The sequence below is a fragment of the Rhodamnia argentea genome, chromosome 2, assembly GCF_020921035.1.
Source record: "Rhodamnia argentea isolate NSW1041297 chromosome 2, ASM2092103v1, whole genome shotgun sequence".
Lineage (NCBI taxonomy): Eukaryota > Viridiplantae > Streptophyta > Magnoliopsida > Myrtales > Myrtaceae > Rhodamnia > Rhodamnia argentea.
In genome coordinates this window covers 1,068,019-1,086,020 of record NC_063151.1, presented here as the reverse complement: position 1 = coordinate 1,086,020, position 18,002 = coordinate 1,068,019, and the positions used below count along the sequence as shown (strand labels likewise).

General features: G+C 41.0%; 2 protein-coding genes across 2 annotated transcripts; both read right to left on the bottom strand.

Moving 5' to 3' along the window:
• Positions 1-5,145: 5,145 nt before the first annotated feature.
• Positions 5,146-6,542, bottom strand: LOC115746319 (BRI1 kinase inhibitor 1-like). Its single transcript, XM_030682039.2, has one exon. It carries the CDS (start codon positions 6,444-6,446, stop codon positions 5,433-5,435), a length of 1,014 nt encoding a protein of 337 aa, XP_030537899.2. The 5' UTR covers positions 6,447-6,542; the 3' UTR covers positions 5,146-5,432.
• Positions 6,543-11,769: 5,227 nt separating this feature from the next.
• On the bottom strand, positions 11,770-16,400 carry LOC115746316. Its single transcript, XM_030682035.2, has 7 exons — positions 16,006-16,400; positions 14,549-14,606; positions 14,147-14,227; positions 13,974-14,009; positions 13,452-13,691; positions 13,229-13,370; positions 11,770-12,546 (listed from the first exon to the last, which is right to left on the bottom strand). The coding sequence occupies exons 1-7, from the start codon at positions 16,185-16,187 to the stop codon at positions 12,053-12,055; spliced, it is 1,233 nt and encodes a 410-aa protein (XP_030537895.1). The 5' UTR covers positions 16,188-16,400; the 3' UTR covers positions 11,770-12,052.
• Positions 16,401-18,002: the final 1,602 nt, after the last annotated feature.

Below are 18,002 nucleotides of genomic sequence, written 5' to 3'. Positions count from 1 at the left end.
TCTCTTATCTCGATGAAGATGATGAAGCCAGACTTTCTGTCAGCAGAAGCTACTTGGGCTTTTGTTTTGGGTCTTGGGATGGGCTGAACTTTTGGTCTTGGAGAATTTTGGAGAACTTGGTCACGAGCCGACTTGGGTGGTTGAGATTCATTTGGTCATCTGGAGCTAAATTCAAACAGGATCAATGTTAAAATGTCAAAGAGCATCTCCTAAAAGTAGTATGAACGAGAGAAAAGAAAGAATAAATTATATGTATCTGTATATTCCTTATTCAACGAAAGTTTAGGAATCATTTTGATCATTTTCGCTTTCTGAATTATTACTCGCTCGTAGGGTATCAATGGTTTGGGTTTCCATAATATCCGAACCGAGTCGAACATGTGTATATATTGAACTTTACAACATTCAGGTGTCAAGTATTTTTCGGTTCGGGTCGGGTTTCGGTTTTTTTCCCCTTGACATCCTAGTCTCGTGAACTTTATCGACACTACTAGTCTCGCCGCGCTCTTCTCTCAGTCCTCAGCGCCTGGCGAAGCGTGGTCACTTCTGCACGCAAAGATCCTGCATAGGACCACGTTGAGCAAATCCCGGCTTTTTTGGTGCAGGAATCCAAAAACGACATGGTTTAGCCTGTTCCTTCTCCCTCGTTTTGCACTGTCAATCCTACAGAGGTAGAGCCAATCCAGAAACCCTAGGATCCCAGTTCTCCATCTCAAAGAAGTGAGGGATATTGATGAGATATTTAAAAATTTAGCAAAAAACTTTATGAATTAACGAACTGAAATTAAAAAGAGCAGAGGGTGCAACCAAAAATAAAAAATAAAAAATACTCAACCAGAACCGTCAAATTACCCAAATTCATTTACTTATTACTCAAATAGTCGAAAAGACATGAAATTTTCGATTCGATTTGGTTCGGATGTTTGTTATACCTCTAGCTGGTCCATATCGTGGTTATGATGATCAGGGCTAGTCCTCATGGCAGATTCTTGGAAAGCAAAGCACTGTTAATCAACCCGAGATCTGCTTAATGGTGATTGCATCTTCCCTGCCGCATGATCTCTCTCTTTTCCTTTTCTTAGTTTTCTTTTTGGTATAGATCTCTTTACATCGTATGTACAGGTATCACTTTAGTCCACTTTTCAATCTTATCAATGTAGATCCACACTTTGCTAAAAATTTCGATGAAATCATTTCGACTAATTGCTATCAAAGTGACCGACGTTGCATCCAGTCAAGCTTATGTGAACAATTTGTGAGATGCCACGTCAATGATTTTCAACGGTGATTGAACGGAAGACTGCATTAAAATTTTGCACAAAAATTTAGAACTATAGTTTATATTATTGAATATTTATGACTGAATTGGATAGTTGATTTCCCTGTTAACTTGTTGGAAATAATAATTAATGGGTAAGCTATTCATGATTGAAGAGGCAGCACGAACTCACCTTGGACAAACAATAGCAAGTTGAACATACTCCTTTTATATTGCACTCTCAAGGGTATAACCATATGGATAAAAGTATGGACTTTTATTTTTAAGGATATGTGCAGTGGAAGTGCTAAAACTTTTTACAAAATGCAATTGCGTCATAAGACTTGTAAAAAGTGCAAGCAAGTCATACAATTTGTCAAATTGGTATAATCATGACCTTCCGTTAACTCCATCTAACTTGACTGATGGAAAATGCCGACGTGGCTTCTTAAATAGTTCATCTTTCTTAAATAGCATGACATGGCCAAAATAACGTCGTTTTGGTCCAAATCTAATTTTTGTACAAATTTTATTTAAATTACATTGAACAATAATTTAAACCAAAAAGGTCAAATTAAGAATAAAAAAAAGAGTTAGAAACCAGGCGGCAAGCCGCAAAGCCCTCATACCGCCGCCACCCCACCATCACTGGGAAGGGCTGGCAATAGTGGGGAAATGGTTGCTAAGGGTCACTAGTCCTTGGCTAGGAGCCGTCAATCCTCAACAGCTGTAGGTGAGGCCCCGCTGGCCCTTGCCCTAGGCAAGAATCGCGACCCTCCCCGAGATGGAGCGAGGTTCGTTGGCCCTCACCTAGTTCTTGCTAGGGACCGCACTAGCAAGGGCAAGGGGTCGGCCGCTAGTGGCGACTCTTGGCAAAATTGGGAGAGGCCGATGACCCTTGCTTGATTTGGGTGAGGGCCGAGGCCTAGCAACCCCCTCCGACGGTTCCCCTTCCCGGCTATGGTAGGGCGGCGGCGAAAGCCCTCGCCTTATGGATCTCAATTCTCTCCTTTTTTTTTCAGCTAATTTAGATAAAATTTGTCTAAAAATTATATTGGACTAAAACGACGTCATTTTGGCCATATGTTTAGTATTTTGGCCATGTCATTGTCACATATGAGAGAGAAAATCACGTTAACATTTTCCGTCACTCAAGTTGGGCGGAGTACACAAAAGGACTTGATTGCACCAATTTGGTAAATTTTATGACTCAATTGCACTTTTTGCAAGTTTTAGGATTCAATTGTACTTTCGAGATAAGTTTTAGGATTTCCAGTGCACATATTCTAGAGCCTTTCTCTCGTCTATCCTAGAATTGAATTGTTAACTAAAGTTGGGATAGGAAGGCCATTTTATTTTGAGAAGGGGGAAGATCGGTCCCTAAGTCAATCTAAAAACAAACTTGTAGAAAAGGTTAGTAAAGACCCATCAAGTGAAGATTGGTGCAGATGGGTCGGGCGTAAGGAAATTTCCATTTCAAATATCGAAGGGTGTCATCTAAACCTCGCCAACTACTTGATACAAACTGCTTTGGAGCAGGGTCACATGTATAGATCAGGGATATGAATTTAATCAGTGTGAGATACCTTCATGTGTATACAGGGCAGGTGGGCCTCCAAGTAACCATCAACAAGTCGAGCCAAATGTGATTTTCGACGCGGAAAGTACACGCTAAGCTGTGAACTATCCCCATAATGCAATAAACAAAATCAGAATCGAGATTTCATTAACAGGCCCCAATCCACCCCCCAAAACCAATTTGTGGTCTCAATTTCATTGAGCAATCTTTGCTAAGAGGAGAGGCTCCTTTCCTTTTTAATCATTGAGAGACGCCACCTTCTAGAGCCCCACGGGCACAGTTTCTCTTGGTGGGTCATCCTCGATCGTTGGCAAAAAGGATGCATTTTTATGGCCTCTTTAACTGCAAAACTAGGAATCTGCACCCCATGCAATGTCTCATATGCTTTCAGTCTCTGAGTGCAGATCCACGCATGCACAGTCCAACGTGAGTCTCTTTAATCTTCACGCATCCCGAAGGATGGAAAGAATTCTTGCTGGGTGCACTTTTTTTCCCCATTTCTCCTTTGCTTTTGGGTGTGGTCTTTTGAAAAGGATTCAAAGCACTTTTGATTTTGCTTCATGTGGGTATGTGGGTATGTGGGGTTTGTGATGAAAGGTGTCTTTAGCAGTTGCAATGGGCATTTTACACGGGCCTTTTCTCTTGTTTAAAGCTGCTGACTCGGTTGCCAGGGAATCATTATTAGAAGCTATCATCGTCGGACTCATCATTGTGATCTTTTGTTGTTATATGACAACAAAGGTAATCACAAAAAAGCACTCACTAATGCATGAGGTGTCGTTGGTGGTGTCCAAGGGCTAATGAAGGGCCGAGTACCTTCTGCGTTCTTTGTTCTCATCCCATGAATAATTGTTGTACTTGGCTTTCCCCTTTCCCTAGAGCTTAATCATCAAAGCTCACGAGCCCCACACGCCCAAATCCGAGAGACCATTGAAACTCTCTCCTTTTGACAGTAGCTGATCACCATTCTCGCTTTCTCACTCCGGGCAGATTGTTACTGTTTTGATTCCTTTTACTTTCCTCGTAGAAGAAGGCCCCTCTTTGATTTTCCGATAAAGATGTTGTTGTCACGTACGTATTGGTGGTTCGTTTGAGGGACGATAGCTGTCAAGACCGTTTCGGATCAGTAGATACCATTGTTGCACTTGATATCTCCCATGTGACTTGCTTGATCATTCTGCTAATGCATGCTCGGGCTAATTTCGAGCATATTAAAACTCTCTAGAAAGTTTGAAGTGGATTGACTTCTTGAGGGTACGACTACAGAATCACGGACAGATCGACTTCTCGAGTATATATATGCCAGTCGCCAAGCTCTTACAGCGGATTTGATAGTACATCGGAAACATCTATATTCTCTGGACTGCACAGAAAGCTCCTGGTAGGTAAGTTGGTACACCTGTTATTTATCTTAATAACAAGTGGATACAAATAGAATATAAGATTCGTTCTGCATTACCTTGGCATTGCATTGACTAATGAACAAAATTTCTTGTTACCTAACTGAGATAAGAGAGACTTTATGTTCAGCAGAAACTACTCATAAAAGATTAACAACTAAATTGTTGTTATGAGGTAAGAAAAAATTAAAAAAAAATGAAAAAAAGGGTCACCCGTTGATACAAAATATGGCGGAAAACGAAAGCATAACGAAAAATCATCACAGACAATTCATTTGGAGACATTACCCACGGTACCACCTGATACATGACCCAAACGATGAAGGAAAAGGATCTCCAAGATGTCATAAATCATAATTGAAAGCTTTTTCCTCCGCCAAGAGGTGCATTGATTGTGCAGTTGCATGAATAAACCTCATGGGAACATTATGGGTTCAATATGAGACTTCATATGATACAAGATTGAGTTTCATTTTCCGGGACATTGTGAATGAGAATAACCTCTACAGAAGTGAATGATTTACAAGCGAAAGAAAGTGCATGAAGGGAAAAGAGAGTGAAGTAATCAAGCTTCAGGGGCAAGAGAATAACAACAAAGAAAAAGAAGAAATCTTCTGCTTGTATTGGAAGAGAAAATAGCCAAAAAGGTGTGTGCTGCGTTGGCTCCAGGAATAACTTATATGACAGGGAGCAACCTCGCCTGGTCCAAATTGCATGGTGCAAAAAGTAAAGAAAGAAAAAAGCACTTAAAGATAAAATCTCCCATGGGACACTGAAGCCCATGAAACTTTTTGACTAGAAACTCAAGACCATATTAGTCAAATTTTGCAATTATGGGTTAAAGAGGTCCTTGTTACAAGACACCAACAAATTAATTTATTGCTCAAATGGTTGCAGGTTCCGAGTGAGAGAATAGTTTAATTCCTCTGTATGGTGGCGGAGCAGAACCCAATGCATTATCCTAGGACATCATTTGAAGGAGATGAAATCAAAAGCACCAAAAACAAGCCTCTGCCAATCTCAAATCTGGGACTACATCCTGTCATCTCAATCTGTGATTCTCAAAGAACTCATTACATTTATCGATGTGATGTACAATTAATTATACACAAGGAGATGATGATTCGATGACTATTTAAAAAAAAAGGTGAAAAAAATACAGAACCTAAGGCAATAACTAGTAAAAACACACATCTCAGGCCTTGAGCTTTTCTTCAGCTGCAATGGAGTTCTTGCAATGGGCGATTGCAGCTTGAATTGCAGCCTGCAACTCTTCCATGGTGCTCTGGTCTGAGGTAGAAAATGGGAGGGTTGTGGTTGGAACTAGGAGGCCACTGTTGGTTGGGGATGTCCTCATTGATGCTGGTGCTGAGAATTGGGGAACTCTCAGTTCTTGATTCTTTCTCCTCCCATTGACATTCCCTGAAAATGAATGTGACTGTCTTCTGAATTGGCCGCCTTCTTCTCCTTTCCTGCCTTTAAACAGCAAAAGTGGCTTCACCATTCTGGCATACCTTTTCAACATCTGGGTCATGTCAAAGCTGATCACTTTCTTCCTCTTCTGCTTCTCTTTGTTATCTTCCCCATCTCTAACTTCACTGGCTCTTGCTTTTTTCCGTCTGGGTATCCCAAATAGGGAAAAGGATCGGAGCTTGCTTCTTCCCCGAGGAGCTTCACTTTCTTCCTCACCATTCATGCTCTGCTTGTGCTCGCTTTTGTTGCAGCTGCTACCACCGTTGTCCTCATCGCTGTCGCCGCGGTCATAATTGCCACAACTCTTGATGGAGCCTTGATCATCTGGGAAGTCCCTGATGGGGATGGTGAAGCTGTCCAAGGAATTGGCAGAGGAGCGCGGAGAGACGGGGAGATGGGAGAGGAGGTGGAGAGGGAGCAAGTGGCCATGGAAGAAGATGTCATCAGCAGGAGACAGGTCGATCGCTAGTGAAGTTGGGTTCTTGCTTTTGCTTGGTGTGCTGGTGGTGTTGGGGGCGGTGGAGGAGTGCAGGGAGATTGTGAAGGAGAATTCATGAGACGGGGAGGAGGTGGCTGATGGCGGCGATATGGAAGTTGTAAGTGGTGGTGGTGGTGGTGGTGGTGGCTGCTTTTGTTCTCTTCCTCTGTGTGGTTCTCTCCCTCCACCCTGCTGGTGCTGATAGGAGTCCATAATTCGAGTGGGAATCAATAATTCACTCGAGAATATATTGGACATTAACGAGCTGTAGGACAGTACGTAGATTTCTTTAAGCTGCTATACAGAGGAGAGAGAGAGAGGCATAGAAATCGTTCTGGACAAAAAGCTTGACATATATAGGGGGGGTAGCAGTAGTAAATTGCATCACCATCCATGCCGCGAAAAGAGTAATATGGCCATGAATGAGTCTCCGAGCAAGGAGACGATAAAACTTAGTAACTTTTCAGACGCTAAGTGTGAAAGGAGGTTGGTGTGGGTCCTTGTCAAATCCAACAGCTATTTAAGTACTGGTTTTGGAAATGGAGATCAGAAGATCCAAAGTTTCCATCCAAAAAGCTAGATGGGATTGTCAAAGCAGACTCATTTCGGGTTACATGTCTCTATAAACCTGAGTTGTTCTTGCAAACGAGAAGGCAGAGAGCAGTCATCTTCACATGTGCCCATAACCCCGCTCTGGTTTCTAGGGGAATCTTCGGATCGTATGTAAGCCAAAAGGCACAAAGGCCCGCCATGAATATTTACTGTTTGCAGCAGAAATCACATTGAAGAAGTACTTCAGAGGCCTTCCCATCTTCCTGCTAAAAAAAGATCGAGAAAAGCTGGCAATGTGAAGAGGATGAAGTGGGCAAGCATGGAAGCGTGATGTCACTCGTGAGAAGAAGAGGCACTCGAGCACTGATAGAAGATTTTTCAAGCCAAGGCATGCAGCGAGGTCAGAGTCTCCTAGTGATCTAACGAACTCCAGCACATTTAACTTTAATTCGGAATTTTACTGGTGAATGCGACGCGCACTAGCGACTTGGACCTTTTAACCCCCTTTGAAATTCGAATGCCACCACTCGCACGCACATCAGTCAATTCTGAAAACCAGTGCCACAGTAACAGGAGGAAGAATTGAGAGAAAAGGCACCGGAAATCAATCATCTTGTTCAAGTTCGCTAACATATTCACTCAAAAGCTTAAATTATTGAGTTATGGACATATATTAACTGCTCAACACTACGTTAATTTTTCGACGTGAGAATTTTCTAACATGAATGACACATTGATCTCACCCCTTCCTTCCTTTGCATGAACAAAAGGACAGCCGATTAGCTCTTAGGTAAGATGACGTGGGCCCACACACACGTGTACAAGGTGGTCCATTTGGTGGAAGCTGTAAGGAGAGAGGGAGAGGAACTTTTGTTCGCTCAGTTAAGGTCAACATCTCAATCATGGAGGCATTATTTTGGTGGACAGACTCATCTTTTTTTTTTTTTTTTCCTCCTATGAATTTCTGAACAAGATAATAGTGTAGAGAGAGAGAGAGACAGAGACAGAGACAGAGACAGAGAAGAGCGCAAGCAAACAGTGCACAAAACAAAAAAATACTTCACAGTCATCCAGTGGGTATCCTTACTTTTGTTTTTCCCCCTTTTTCTAGCTTTTGCTATTGGCCACTCAAAAATCTGGTTCTTCGCCTAACGAAGCAACCACGGTCGCAGGAAGACAAAAGGGCCGAGTGCCAAACGTAGTATCAACACAAGCACCTTTTTCGCTGTGAGATGCGTACGTACTCTTGTGTGCGTGCGTGTTTTTTCCTCTTCACTTGGCTGGCATTGGAAAAGGGCAATGGCCTTTGTGCGCATCTGAAAAATCTTGGCTACCGGAATGAACCGGGCGGTGGAAACCGCCAGTGGTGGAGAACAAAGCGAATCGCGAGTATCGGCAAACGAGTGAGACAACTCGATGGCCCAATGCGGATTTCCAACTCCAAAGTGCTTTCGTCTTCTTATCCCCATATCTTCTGCACCGTTCGATTTCCTTCGATCTGCAAATCGTGTCTTACGTTCCGGTTTCTAAGCTTCATTCTGCATCACACAACCGAATAGAGACTAAAGCTATCTTGTCTATGAGGGCAATTCTGCTGAAGTTAAATAATAGAGAAAAGTCTCACATCTCTCTCCATTAACCTTGGACCCTCATATTTGACCCAAAAAAAAAAACCCTGGACCCTCATCATCATAATAATAATAATAATCATCCTTCGATACCGATACTGAATATGGAAACCGTCGGAAGAATCACTTATGATATTTTGAAAATAACAAAATAATCAAAGACTACTAATGTGTTTAATTGGTTGAGTACGTAGGAGGTGTAAAGATTATCAGTTCTCTTTCAATGGCAAACAAAGCATTGAGCAAATAGGTGTCTACAAGCGAAAGGTATCCGAGTAGAAAGTGAACAAGCCTAAAAACGGGGAGCTCAATAAAACTTAGAGGGACCTTGGATAGGTGAATAGCAAAGTAGAGCCATAATTGCTAATATACTTGAAAGGACCGGAAGATAGAATCTTGGATACTAGCAACTTAATACTTGGATATCACTAGAATTTATACTTGGATATTGTTAAGGCGTTTGGTATCTTCAGACTATATGCGAATTCTATTCAAACTTAGGGAGTATTCAAACTCAGATAGCATCATTGATCGAGAAATATATTAGGATCATAATACAATATACATTTGGCTCAAGTTTCACATTTAGGAAGTATTGATCTTCAATCTTAAATATTGTTTTGTAATACAATGGAAACTCGGTTTTAGTTGTATGGGCAACCGAATAAATGGGGATTCCGCTTTCATTTGTCAACGGCTTTTCAATCTCATTGGAGCATTTGTATCCAGCAGATTGATTTGAGAATAGTCCTCCGAAGACCGTCCAACGATTAGATCGAAAGTGGATGAGTATAAAAAGAGATTAAGGTACTGAAGAGAAAAGAGAGATCAAAATAAAAAATTCCAAAGTTCTAGAAAGTTTCATTCTTTCATAATTGTCTTTTATGAGCTTCATTTTGTAATCTTTTGAAAAGTGTAGGCAGTGTAATAGTAGTGCTTGGGTGAGTAATAGTGCGATCTATCAACTTTGGGTATAAGCAGCACCGGCTTTAGGTAGAAGCCACACGTACTATGCTGTAACTTCAAGAAAATTTATAGTGAAATTCAGCCAATAGACCGTCGGCGCGGGAAAATGGACATAAACTTACAATAAACCGAACTACTATAAACTTTGTGTACAAATGCTTCTATGCCTCAGCTCTTTTTTACCGCATCCAGTAAATCTGATTATAGTACAACCTCTCTTCAAACTCCGACTTCATGAGATATTAATTTTGATGATTTTAATTCCGCATTATTCAGTCAAGAGTTTTCAAAATCACTTATTCACCCCTTTTGGGTGATGTAGTCACCTCAGAAACAAATGACCCTGAACATGGATGATTGTTCTGTCAGCATTGTAGGTCGTAAAAGTCCAAGGAGCATGCAGATGATCATTGACCTGCTGTCTCTAAAGACACTTTATATATATTTAGCTCTTGCGTTGAATGAATCAGCATATACCCCAAGTAGAATGTACTGCCACAAGGCCATTTCAAAGTCTTCTTCACTTTCGGTTTTCCTTTTCATCTTTTTCCCATTCAAAATTCTCCTTTTAGGCTTTTGTATTTATCGGCTGAACCTGCATTGGTATCGATGCCAACCCATCCTCGTTTTGAAAAAATCGTCTGCCTTCATATACAGCAGACCTAATCAAGATTTCCTAACAAATAGTCAGTATATTCTATTAGCATGTTGTCAGTTGTTGGAAACCACCTGATCTTAGAGTTGTGCAGGGGAACCGCATCGAACCATCAGGTTATGAGTAGTTCCAGGTCCCAAAACGATTTTTGGAACCAGAAATAATCTCTCGGGTTCCTGATTCCAGGTGCGGAACCGAACCACCCAGATTGGTCTGGTTTTCCTTTTCCTTTAAAGAGTAAAGATAAGGAAATTGACAAATTCCTAAACCGGACCGGCCCAGCCCAACCCGGAAAATGGACCAACCTGGGAACTACCGACTGGTCTGGTCCAGGCCAGTTTCTGGCCCTACCAGCTTATTTCTCCATTATAGGGTGGAACCGGCTCAACCTTGAACCGGCCACCCCTACCTGATCATAACCCTTAACAGGACGATGGCTTGTAGTGTTGTAGGACCCAGATGGAAAAACGTGCTCACACTTCCATCGTACCAAGTCGTCAGGCCTGGTAGCTCTACGTTAGCTTGACTGAGAGTTGTAAACACATTAGGAGAGAGGAAGATCATCAACTATTGTCACTTGTATACGCCGAGAAAGGTGCGGTAGTGGATTCCTCTGTGAAGACAATAGCAAGGGAAGTCTGAAAGAGGTTTCCTGTAACGGCAGGAGTTTAATCTAAAAACAGAGTGGTTGCATCAAACGTGAAATGTTAAGCAACATGTGGGAGGACAGAAATGTTTCAAGAATGTCAAGGTCATCTAGGAATGTTTCTTCCCAGCATTGATTTCTTATCCATCGTATGCCTTCACTATTCAGACAAAACTTTAGCCGACGAATCACCAGAATGGCATAACCCGAAAGCAAAATCATATTCAACTGACCTGCCCATTGAAATTGAAATCTAAAAGGCCGGTTTCAAAAAAATTAAAAATAAAATAAGAAGTTGAGTACCCTGAAAAAGAAAATGAACATACGATAGGAAGACGACTTAGATCCAAATTTAGAAAGCGTCAACCATGATTTGTATCAATCTTCAACAATTTAGAGCAAGCATGTTTTTTGCTTTTTACTTGATCTAAATCTTACAATGGACTTTTTCTCAAGCCTGTAGTGCCTGGCCTTTTCCCCAATATGCAAATTTTGACGCATAAATTTATATACGTTTTTTTTATATTTCGTTAACCTGAATATTTTCACAACCCTCACTCTCTAAATTCTTCATTGGACAAGACTTCAAAAATTCTCGAAAAAAACATTTAAAGAAGGGTATTATTCATCGCACGTACACCTCGCAGCTCATCCCGAACCTCTAGCCTTTCTTGAAATGTACTTGAGGCACAAACAGAAGTTACAACGCTTCCATTTTTCCGACGGTCTTCACTTGTGCAAACAACACCATTCAAGTCATCCATGGCAAGTTCAACAGATAAAGAAGGTAAATCATTCCAAAAGAGAGCCATACCTCCCGTCAATTCCACTGGATCCCTAATGAAGCATCCTTCAAAGTGCAAGCTTCTGCTGAGATTTACTACATGCTCCATTTTCCTGGAGCAAGAATGCTCATGCTCGTACCAGTTCTTTCTCCTTTGGTTGGGCACACATCATCGCTCAGCCCTAAGTGCATGGACCATTCATATGATGTCACATAATAAACTTTCACCGGCGCTCTGACTTTAGTTTTCTTCAGACAAGCTCAAGTGCCTCCTAAGTTCCCAGTAACAACTAGAATGTGATGCAGTGAAAGATCTATTGTCCATAAGCAAAGACGCATGTCTAAGTATATGCATTAAAAGTCATAAGCCTCTTTATTTCTCATGACAAGGATCTACAGAGTCGAAAGCTTTCTCATTACGGTGGCTGTACAATTCAAGTCACAAATCAAATCCACCACCGATCCTGTGCCCATTATCCTTGTTTCCAAAAAACACCGATTCCACTGAAAACAGTCATTTCTATAATTCTCTTTCAGGCAAAGCATGTCTTGGGCCAGTTCTTGCTTTTTCACGTACGTTCCACGCCACCACTCGAATTAAATAACTTCCTCAACTTCACAAATCGAATAAGTTTACAATCTTGACCGGCGCATGCATTTGATTGGATTGAACGGAGCATGCCTCCTTGTATTAGTCAGAGGGTGCTTGTAATAGGAATCCGACTGCCTTATGTCCCAGTCTTCGACATTCTTGGGAACACACACGTCGAATAGGATTTGGCCAAGTACTCCGTGAGCATTGATGCTAGGTAGGCTCGGCAGATGGACCATGCCTTCGTTGCCCTCATCTTGTACAGATCCACCATTTCTTCCGTCATAACACTCAACTGAGCTCGGCAAGAACATGTGATTGCTCAGGGTGAGAGCAAACCCTTGAGAACTCTGGCTCGAACTAGCTGTTGCTCTCCCAAGGGTGAAGATTGGCCCAGAGATTTCATCATGTTTGCCCTCAATACCCATTCTTCCGCCCTGAGGCCATCGACCTCTCTGGGAGTAAATTGCGGCCGCCTTACCAAGGAGCTCGTTCACGGCAGCCTTGTAATCAACTGGATAGCAACGGTAATGACCTGCAAAAGCATGTCATGCAGAGGATTAGCACAGGAGTACATCAAAGCTGAAAGGTCAGAATCTGAATAAGGCAAATCCAAGGAGTATGCCCTGGAAATTCTTTGGTAAGGTAAGCGTTTCCTTCTTAAGCTCCACCATCTTGGGGAAACAACCTGCCCTAACAGAGCGCCACATTAATCAAAGGGGTGGACCAGCATTGGTAAACTAGGCATGGGAGTGGAAATGGAAAGGATTGATGTGACCTCGCTATAGGGCGACAAATGGGCTCATAGATCTCCATCTCCAGTATTTATTACAGTTCAAGGAAGAATTGATGAAAGTGGAAAGTCATAATTGTGGAAAGGAAGAGAGAGAAACACAGAAAAGCCCAGCACAGACAACGAGGAAGGACAAGTTGAGGAGCGGAAGGTTATATTCTATTTGGTGCAAAAATGGAAGTCAGAAGTCATGCCAGGGAGGGGACACAGGATGACCAGCCAAGACAAGTACTTGAGCTGCAGACCCTACTACCATCCTCAGTGAGAGTACCAGAACTTTTCACCAACAGCACAAAAACTAAATTACTTCCTTCAAGAAGACCCACCACCCAAGTAGGCGGGCCAAGGTCCTAATGTCTCATGCACAATCAGGGAAGTTTTTCAGCCAAGAAATTGCAAAGATATACAAATCAAAATTACTGACCTACATGAGGAGAGCCATTCCACGTAACAAGTTTAACATCACCACCAAGATCTCGTAGTCTTTCTGCGAAATTGCTTATAGTATGGTAAGGACAAAGATCATCGTTTTCTGAACACAATACTAGGTATGGAGCTCTCAAGTTCTGCACAAGAAAAAGAATCAGAAAACAGAAACATAAAGAGACAGAAGGCTTCGAACAGCAGTTGATACAATATTCACTCACAATAGAGGAGTACAGAGTCTGCCAATATTCAGCTCGTTGTGATTCAAACCTGCTCAGGAAGAGAGCATCCAAACCAGAGGCAATGCCATTAGCTACCCATGATACAAATCTCGGTGGATGGGACATTTTGATGACAGTTGGATGAACCACAAACCGAGTCCCCAGGTCGCTCGTAAAATCAATAGGACAAGAATCATATATGAAGCCGGAAATAGAGTCTTTAACCAAACGGATGTCATCCTTCACACATACAAAAGGAACAGCATACTTAAGCATGGAGTTTGGAGTCAAATCCAAGATGAAAAAAATCTTGGCCAATTAATGGACCTGCTTATATAAGTATCCCGGAACAAGACATTTAGAACCTCTGGACTTGTTAAAAAAAGGAAGCAAAACTAATAGCAAGCAATGCCATCATTTCTCTATAAAAAAAACTTTGGTTTCAATTAGCAGAAAGAAATACTATTCTTGTGGAACGTTCACATTTTCCTGGGTGGATTAAAATTTTGAAAGAAGGCGTACATGATTCAGCTGCACTTCACATTTCCCCTCTAATATCTGCAAGAAACAAGTCATGGCATGTGAATTATTGATAAGGGTATAAAGAAGACACAGGCTCATTCCTTGGATGTTATTCAGCACCACTAGAGAAAAAAAATGCTAACAATGAGAACAAAGTATAGGACAAGATATACCTGAAGAACTCTGTACATGCAAGCTTTTGGCCCTCCAGAAAAAGATGCAAGGACTATAGGGCATGTCCTGATCTTTAGCTCCTGCAAATTACAAGACAAAATTAATCAATTGGAAAAGTGCAAAAGTTTGAGCTGGACAACTATCAAATTTGATGAATTAAGAAAGGTATCCATATTATGATTAAGAAAAGTTGACAAGAAATCCACTATAAAATGGAGATGGACCAACATAATCGTTCCCTATGATTTGTCTGTGCTTTCTTGCTGAAGCTAGTTTAGACTTCAGATTTTAGTATGAAAAGCAAGGAAGAAAGCATTAGCAAGTATATTTTAGTAGGTACATTAGCAGGTATATTCACAATCTGAACATTTGGGTTGGTTTTCATTAGAGGAAAAGCATACCCTAACAAGTTCATTGAGGACTTCAACCGCCAGAGGAGTTGCCTTTTCAGGAAAGAACCTGCAAATATAACACATTCTTAATCAAATGGACCATTATCTACTATAGTGCAAAGACCTAATGCCCACTCCTTGATTGCACTATGTGTGCAAGTGCAATGTTAGAAGGAATAGCCAGTTGAGAGCACAATTGTGAGATCATCTTATATGGGCCACACAGTAAACACAATAGGAGCCTTTGTCAATGATGCCAATCTCAAATTAATTTCTAAGTAGTCTTCTTTAGCCCAAATACACATCATTTTGTTAACAGTGCTCGCCTAGTACTCCTAAAAGATTAATAGTTACATCAGTTGTCTAGTTCACAATATCAAAGGGTTTAGCAAGTTTAGGTCACTCTAAGATTTATCCACTCGAGACACCATAAAAAGATAATACTGATGTTAGATCATTTGGAATCTCATATTCATCATATGGCACAACTATTATCTGGTTTCTCAGAAGAATTCTTAAATCTACTGCTTTCTGTTCAATGTAGTTAGGTACTGACTCAGATACTGACAAGAGAGTTAAGCATTTGCTTTTATCCTTTGGGGAAAGTACCATGAAAAAACCCCCATCTTGTCCTATGCTCTACAGCTCAAATATCCCTCTCCTAAAACAGTACCTGAACACCACCATGATTTAGCCCCAGAATTCAAGGCGAACCCTAAACTCAGAAATTGAAGAACCTCATACAGCAAGGAGCTAAGCCTTTCTTCCAGAGAAAAGATCTTCGCTAATTACTCAAATTAAACTTTTGGAGGCATTTAAACAATGTTATGCAAATTTAATTGACCAATTATGCATGGACGAACAACAATCCACACATGAATTACGAAAGGATTGTAGACCACCAAGCAGAAACTCATCCCATAGAAACAGCAACAAGAGAATCAACGACTGTACCTCACATACTACTCTACTGAGAAGAGAAACTCGAAATAAGTGAAGCCGAATGCCGAGTGTATAGTTATTATTTATTGAGAACTAGGCAACTACAATCCCAATGAGAGAGGAACACTCACTACTTGACTTCGGCATTCAATCCTCAAAGAAAGTTCTTAACATTTCATAGATAACAGTAAAGAGACCCAATCAACCCCAATTCACCCCAATTCACATCATCAAAACATGGTACGTTAATCCTCTCATTCTCTTCACTGAAACAACCCCCCTCGGGGGGCCCGGGCAAAAAAATAAAAAAGGGAGCATAGAGAGCGTGAGAGGGAAAGAACCATAAAAACACTACATCCCAATAAAAAACACAACGAGACCCATATCCATCACTCGGTCAACCATGCTCAGACCTTTGAAATCAAAAGAAAAGAAAGCAAAAGGAAACTGTGGAACTTATGCCAAAGGCTTCAAAATCAAACTGAAGACGACATTAAAAGAGAGAACTTCAAACTGAGGCGCACATGTTGAGGAATTGCGAGTGGCAGACGAGCGAATTCCACCCCAAGGACTCGTAAAGCTCGACGTAGTTCTTCAAGTGCCTCTCTTGGCTCGACATCCATGCAAACACCACCACTATGCCTTCGATTCTCTCTCTACCACTTCCCTTCCTCCCCCAATAAAGCCTACCCCCAAACCCCCACATCTTCTCGCTCCTGGCAACGAAATTTTCCCGGGAAAGATCCCAGCTTTCGCTCGATACTGAGCTCTTTGAAGAATCAAGCTTGGTGGGTCAGTGAGGAGGAAGTCCGCGGGGACATGCAGAGAATCGGAGACGCCGGAAGGAGGAAAAACGGGGATGCAGGGAGAAAGGGGCGGATAGATATGAGCAACGACCATCTCAATTTCTTCTTTTTTATTTGTTCGCTCGAATATAATGGAATATGCGTGAAAGTGAATTTATTAGTTGGATAGAAGGGGAGAGGATATTCAAGAGGGCAAAATTACATCTTGCTCCCCAAGTTTTCAGCATTACTGCAAATCACCCCCCACGTTTCATTTTTTTTACAATTTACCCCTCAAATGTGGAAAACAGTTGCTACAAGTCACTTGACATCGACTCCAACCAAATTTTCCTTAGAGCTTCCATAACACAACGTGACATCACGTGGCTGATTAGTGACCACCAATTCATCGTATGAGTACGTTCATATCAAAAAGCAAAAGGATATCTAGATATACTCATGTAAAATCATGTGACTAAAGTTTTGACGAGATTGTGATTGTATTCAATGGTTAATGCTCATTGCTATATAAATTTTGAATAAATTTCCAAATAATTCTTATGTATTCTTTTCACATATACAGATGAATTTTCTTTCGACGCTTAATGTGACCAATTTTTCTTTCATTTCTTATCACGTACAGTCATGTGGACTATGTGATAAAAATCTGGCCGAAGTCAACGTTAGGAGCAACGATGTCACCAATGTAAAATTCAGGGGGTAAATTGTAAGGAAATGAAATGTAGGGGACAAGTTGTCCTAATCCCAAAAAACCGAGGGGAAAAAAAATGGAATACTCCCTTTTTAAATTTTAGGTCGTACGGCATGGGTCTGATTTTTTTTTTTTCTAATGTTTTTAGTCGGGATCAATGGCTCTGCAACATTTTGGAGCTGTCGTACGGCTTCGGTGAAGTGCGTGCCACTTTCCCCTGTTTTCTTAATGGAATTTCGTTGTAGGTAGAGCACTTTGTCAACGAGATTCACGCGTTTGTATGAAAGAGGATTTTGCTTGCCTTCTTAAGTACCTAATTTTTTTATTTTTTGGTCGAAACTTAAGTATCTCATGAAAAGAAGGTTTTTTTTTTCGCAATCAGTATATAGATCAGTAATTTCGTAGTATAGTAATTCAAGATTCGACGCAACATCATTGTCAAGGACACTTTCGAGGCATTTATAATTTTAAATGTAATTAATTGCCCTCATGTCGTGGATAACTAATGTTGTAAATCATAGACTAATTTATTCAAAAAAAGGGAAACTTACAAAAATGATTGGGGACTCCTAGTGGAATATTACCTTGATTTATTTTTTTGTGAAAAAAAGGAGAAACTTGCATACAAACAATCATACTGTACTCCAAACTTTTACTAGCGGCACATATTCACCACAAATTTTTTTTTTTGACTGACATAGTAAAATTTTAAGCTGTTTACGTGAAAAAACGAAATAAGTTTCACGGTGGGAACTTTTTGCTTTGGGCCAAGTTCAGACTCAAAAAGAGATTGGTGGCTCTTTTCGCGGAAGCATTCAAATGGACCGGGGTAAAGCCGGAACGCTTGACCTATTTCTGATTCTGAATAGAATCCAATCATTCTTTAGCTCGAGAAGGTGAATGTCTTCTATTTCGGTTTATGTTACCGGATGTGGCATTGTCGCTGTTGTCGCATGGCTGATCCCACGGTCCTCATGCTAGAACGGAGTCCTCCATTATTTTTCCAAGCGGAGAGAAAGGAATC

What these genes read in the sequence shown, in the direction of transcription:
- LOC115746319 (XM_030682039.2), bottom strand. Translation starts at nt 6,446, where the DNA reads ATGTCCAATATATTCTCGAGTGAATTATTGATTCCCACTCGAATTATG.
- LOC115746316 (XM_030682035.2), bottom strand. Translation starts at nt 16,187, where the DNA reads ATGTGGGGGTTTGGGGGTAGGCTTTATTGGGGGAGGAAGGGAAGTGGT. An exon ending in GCATGTACAGAGTTCTTCAG is followed by an intron (nt 14,010 to 14,146) that starts GTATATCTTGTC and finishes TGTTTCTTGCAG; the next exon opens with ATATTAGAGGGGAAATGTGA. An exon ending in AGACTCTGTACTCCTCTATT is followed by an intron (nt 13,371 to 13,451) that starts GTGAGTGAATAT and finishes TTTCTTGTGCAG; the next exon opens with AACTTGAGAGCTCCATACCT.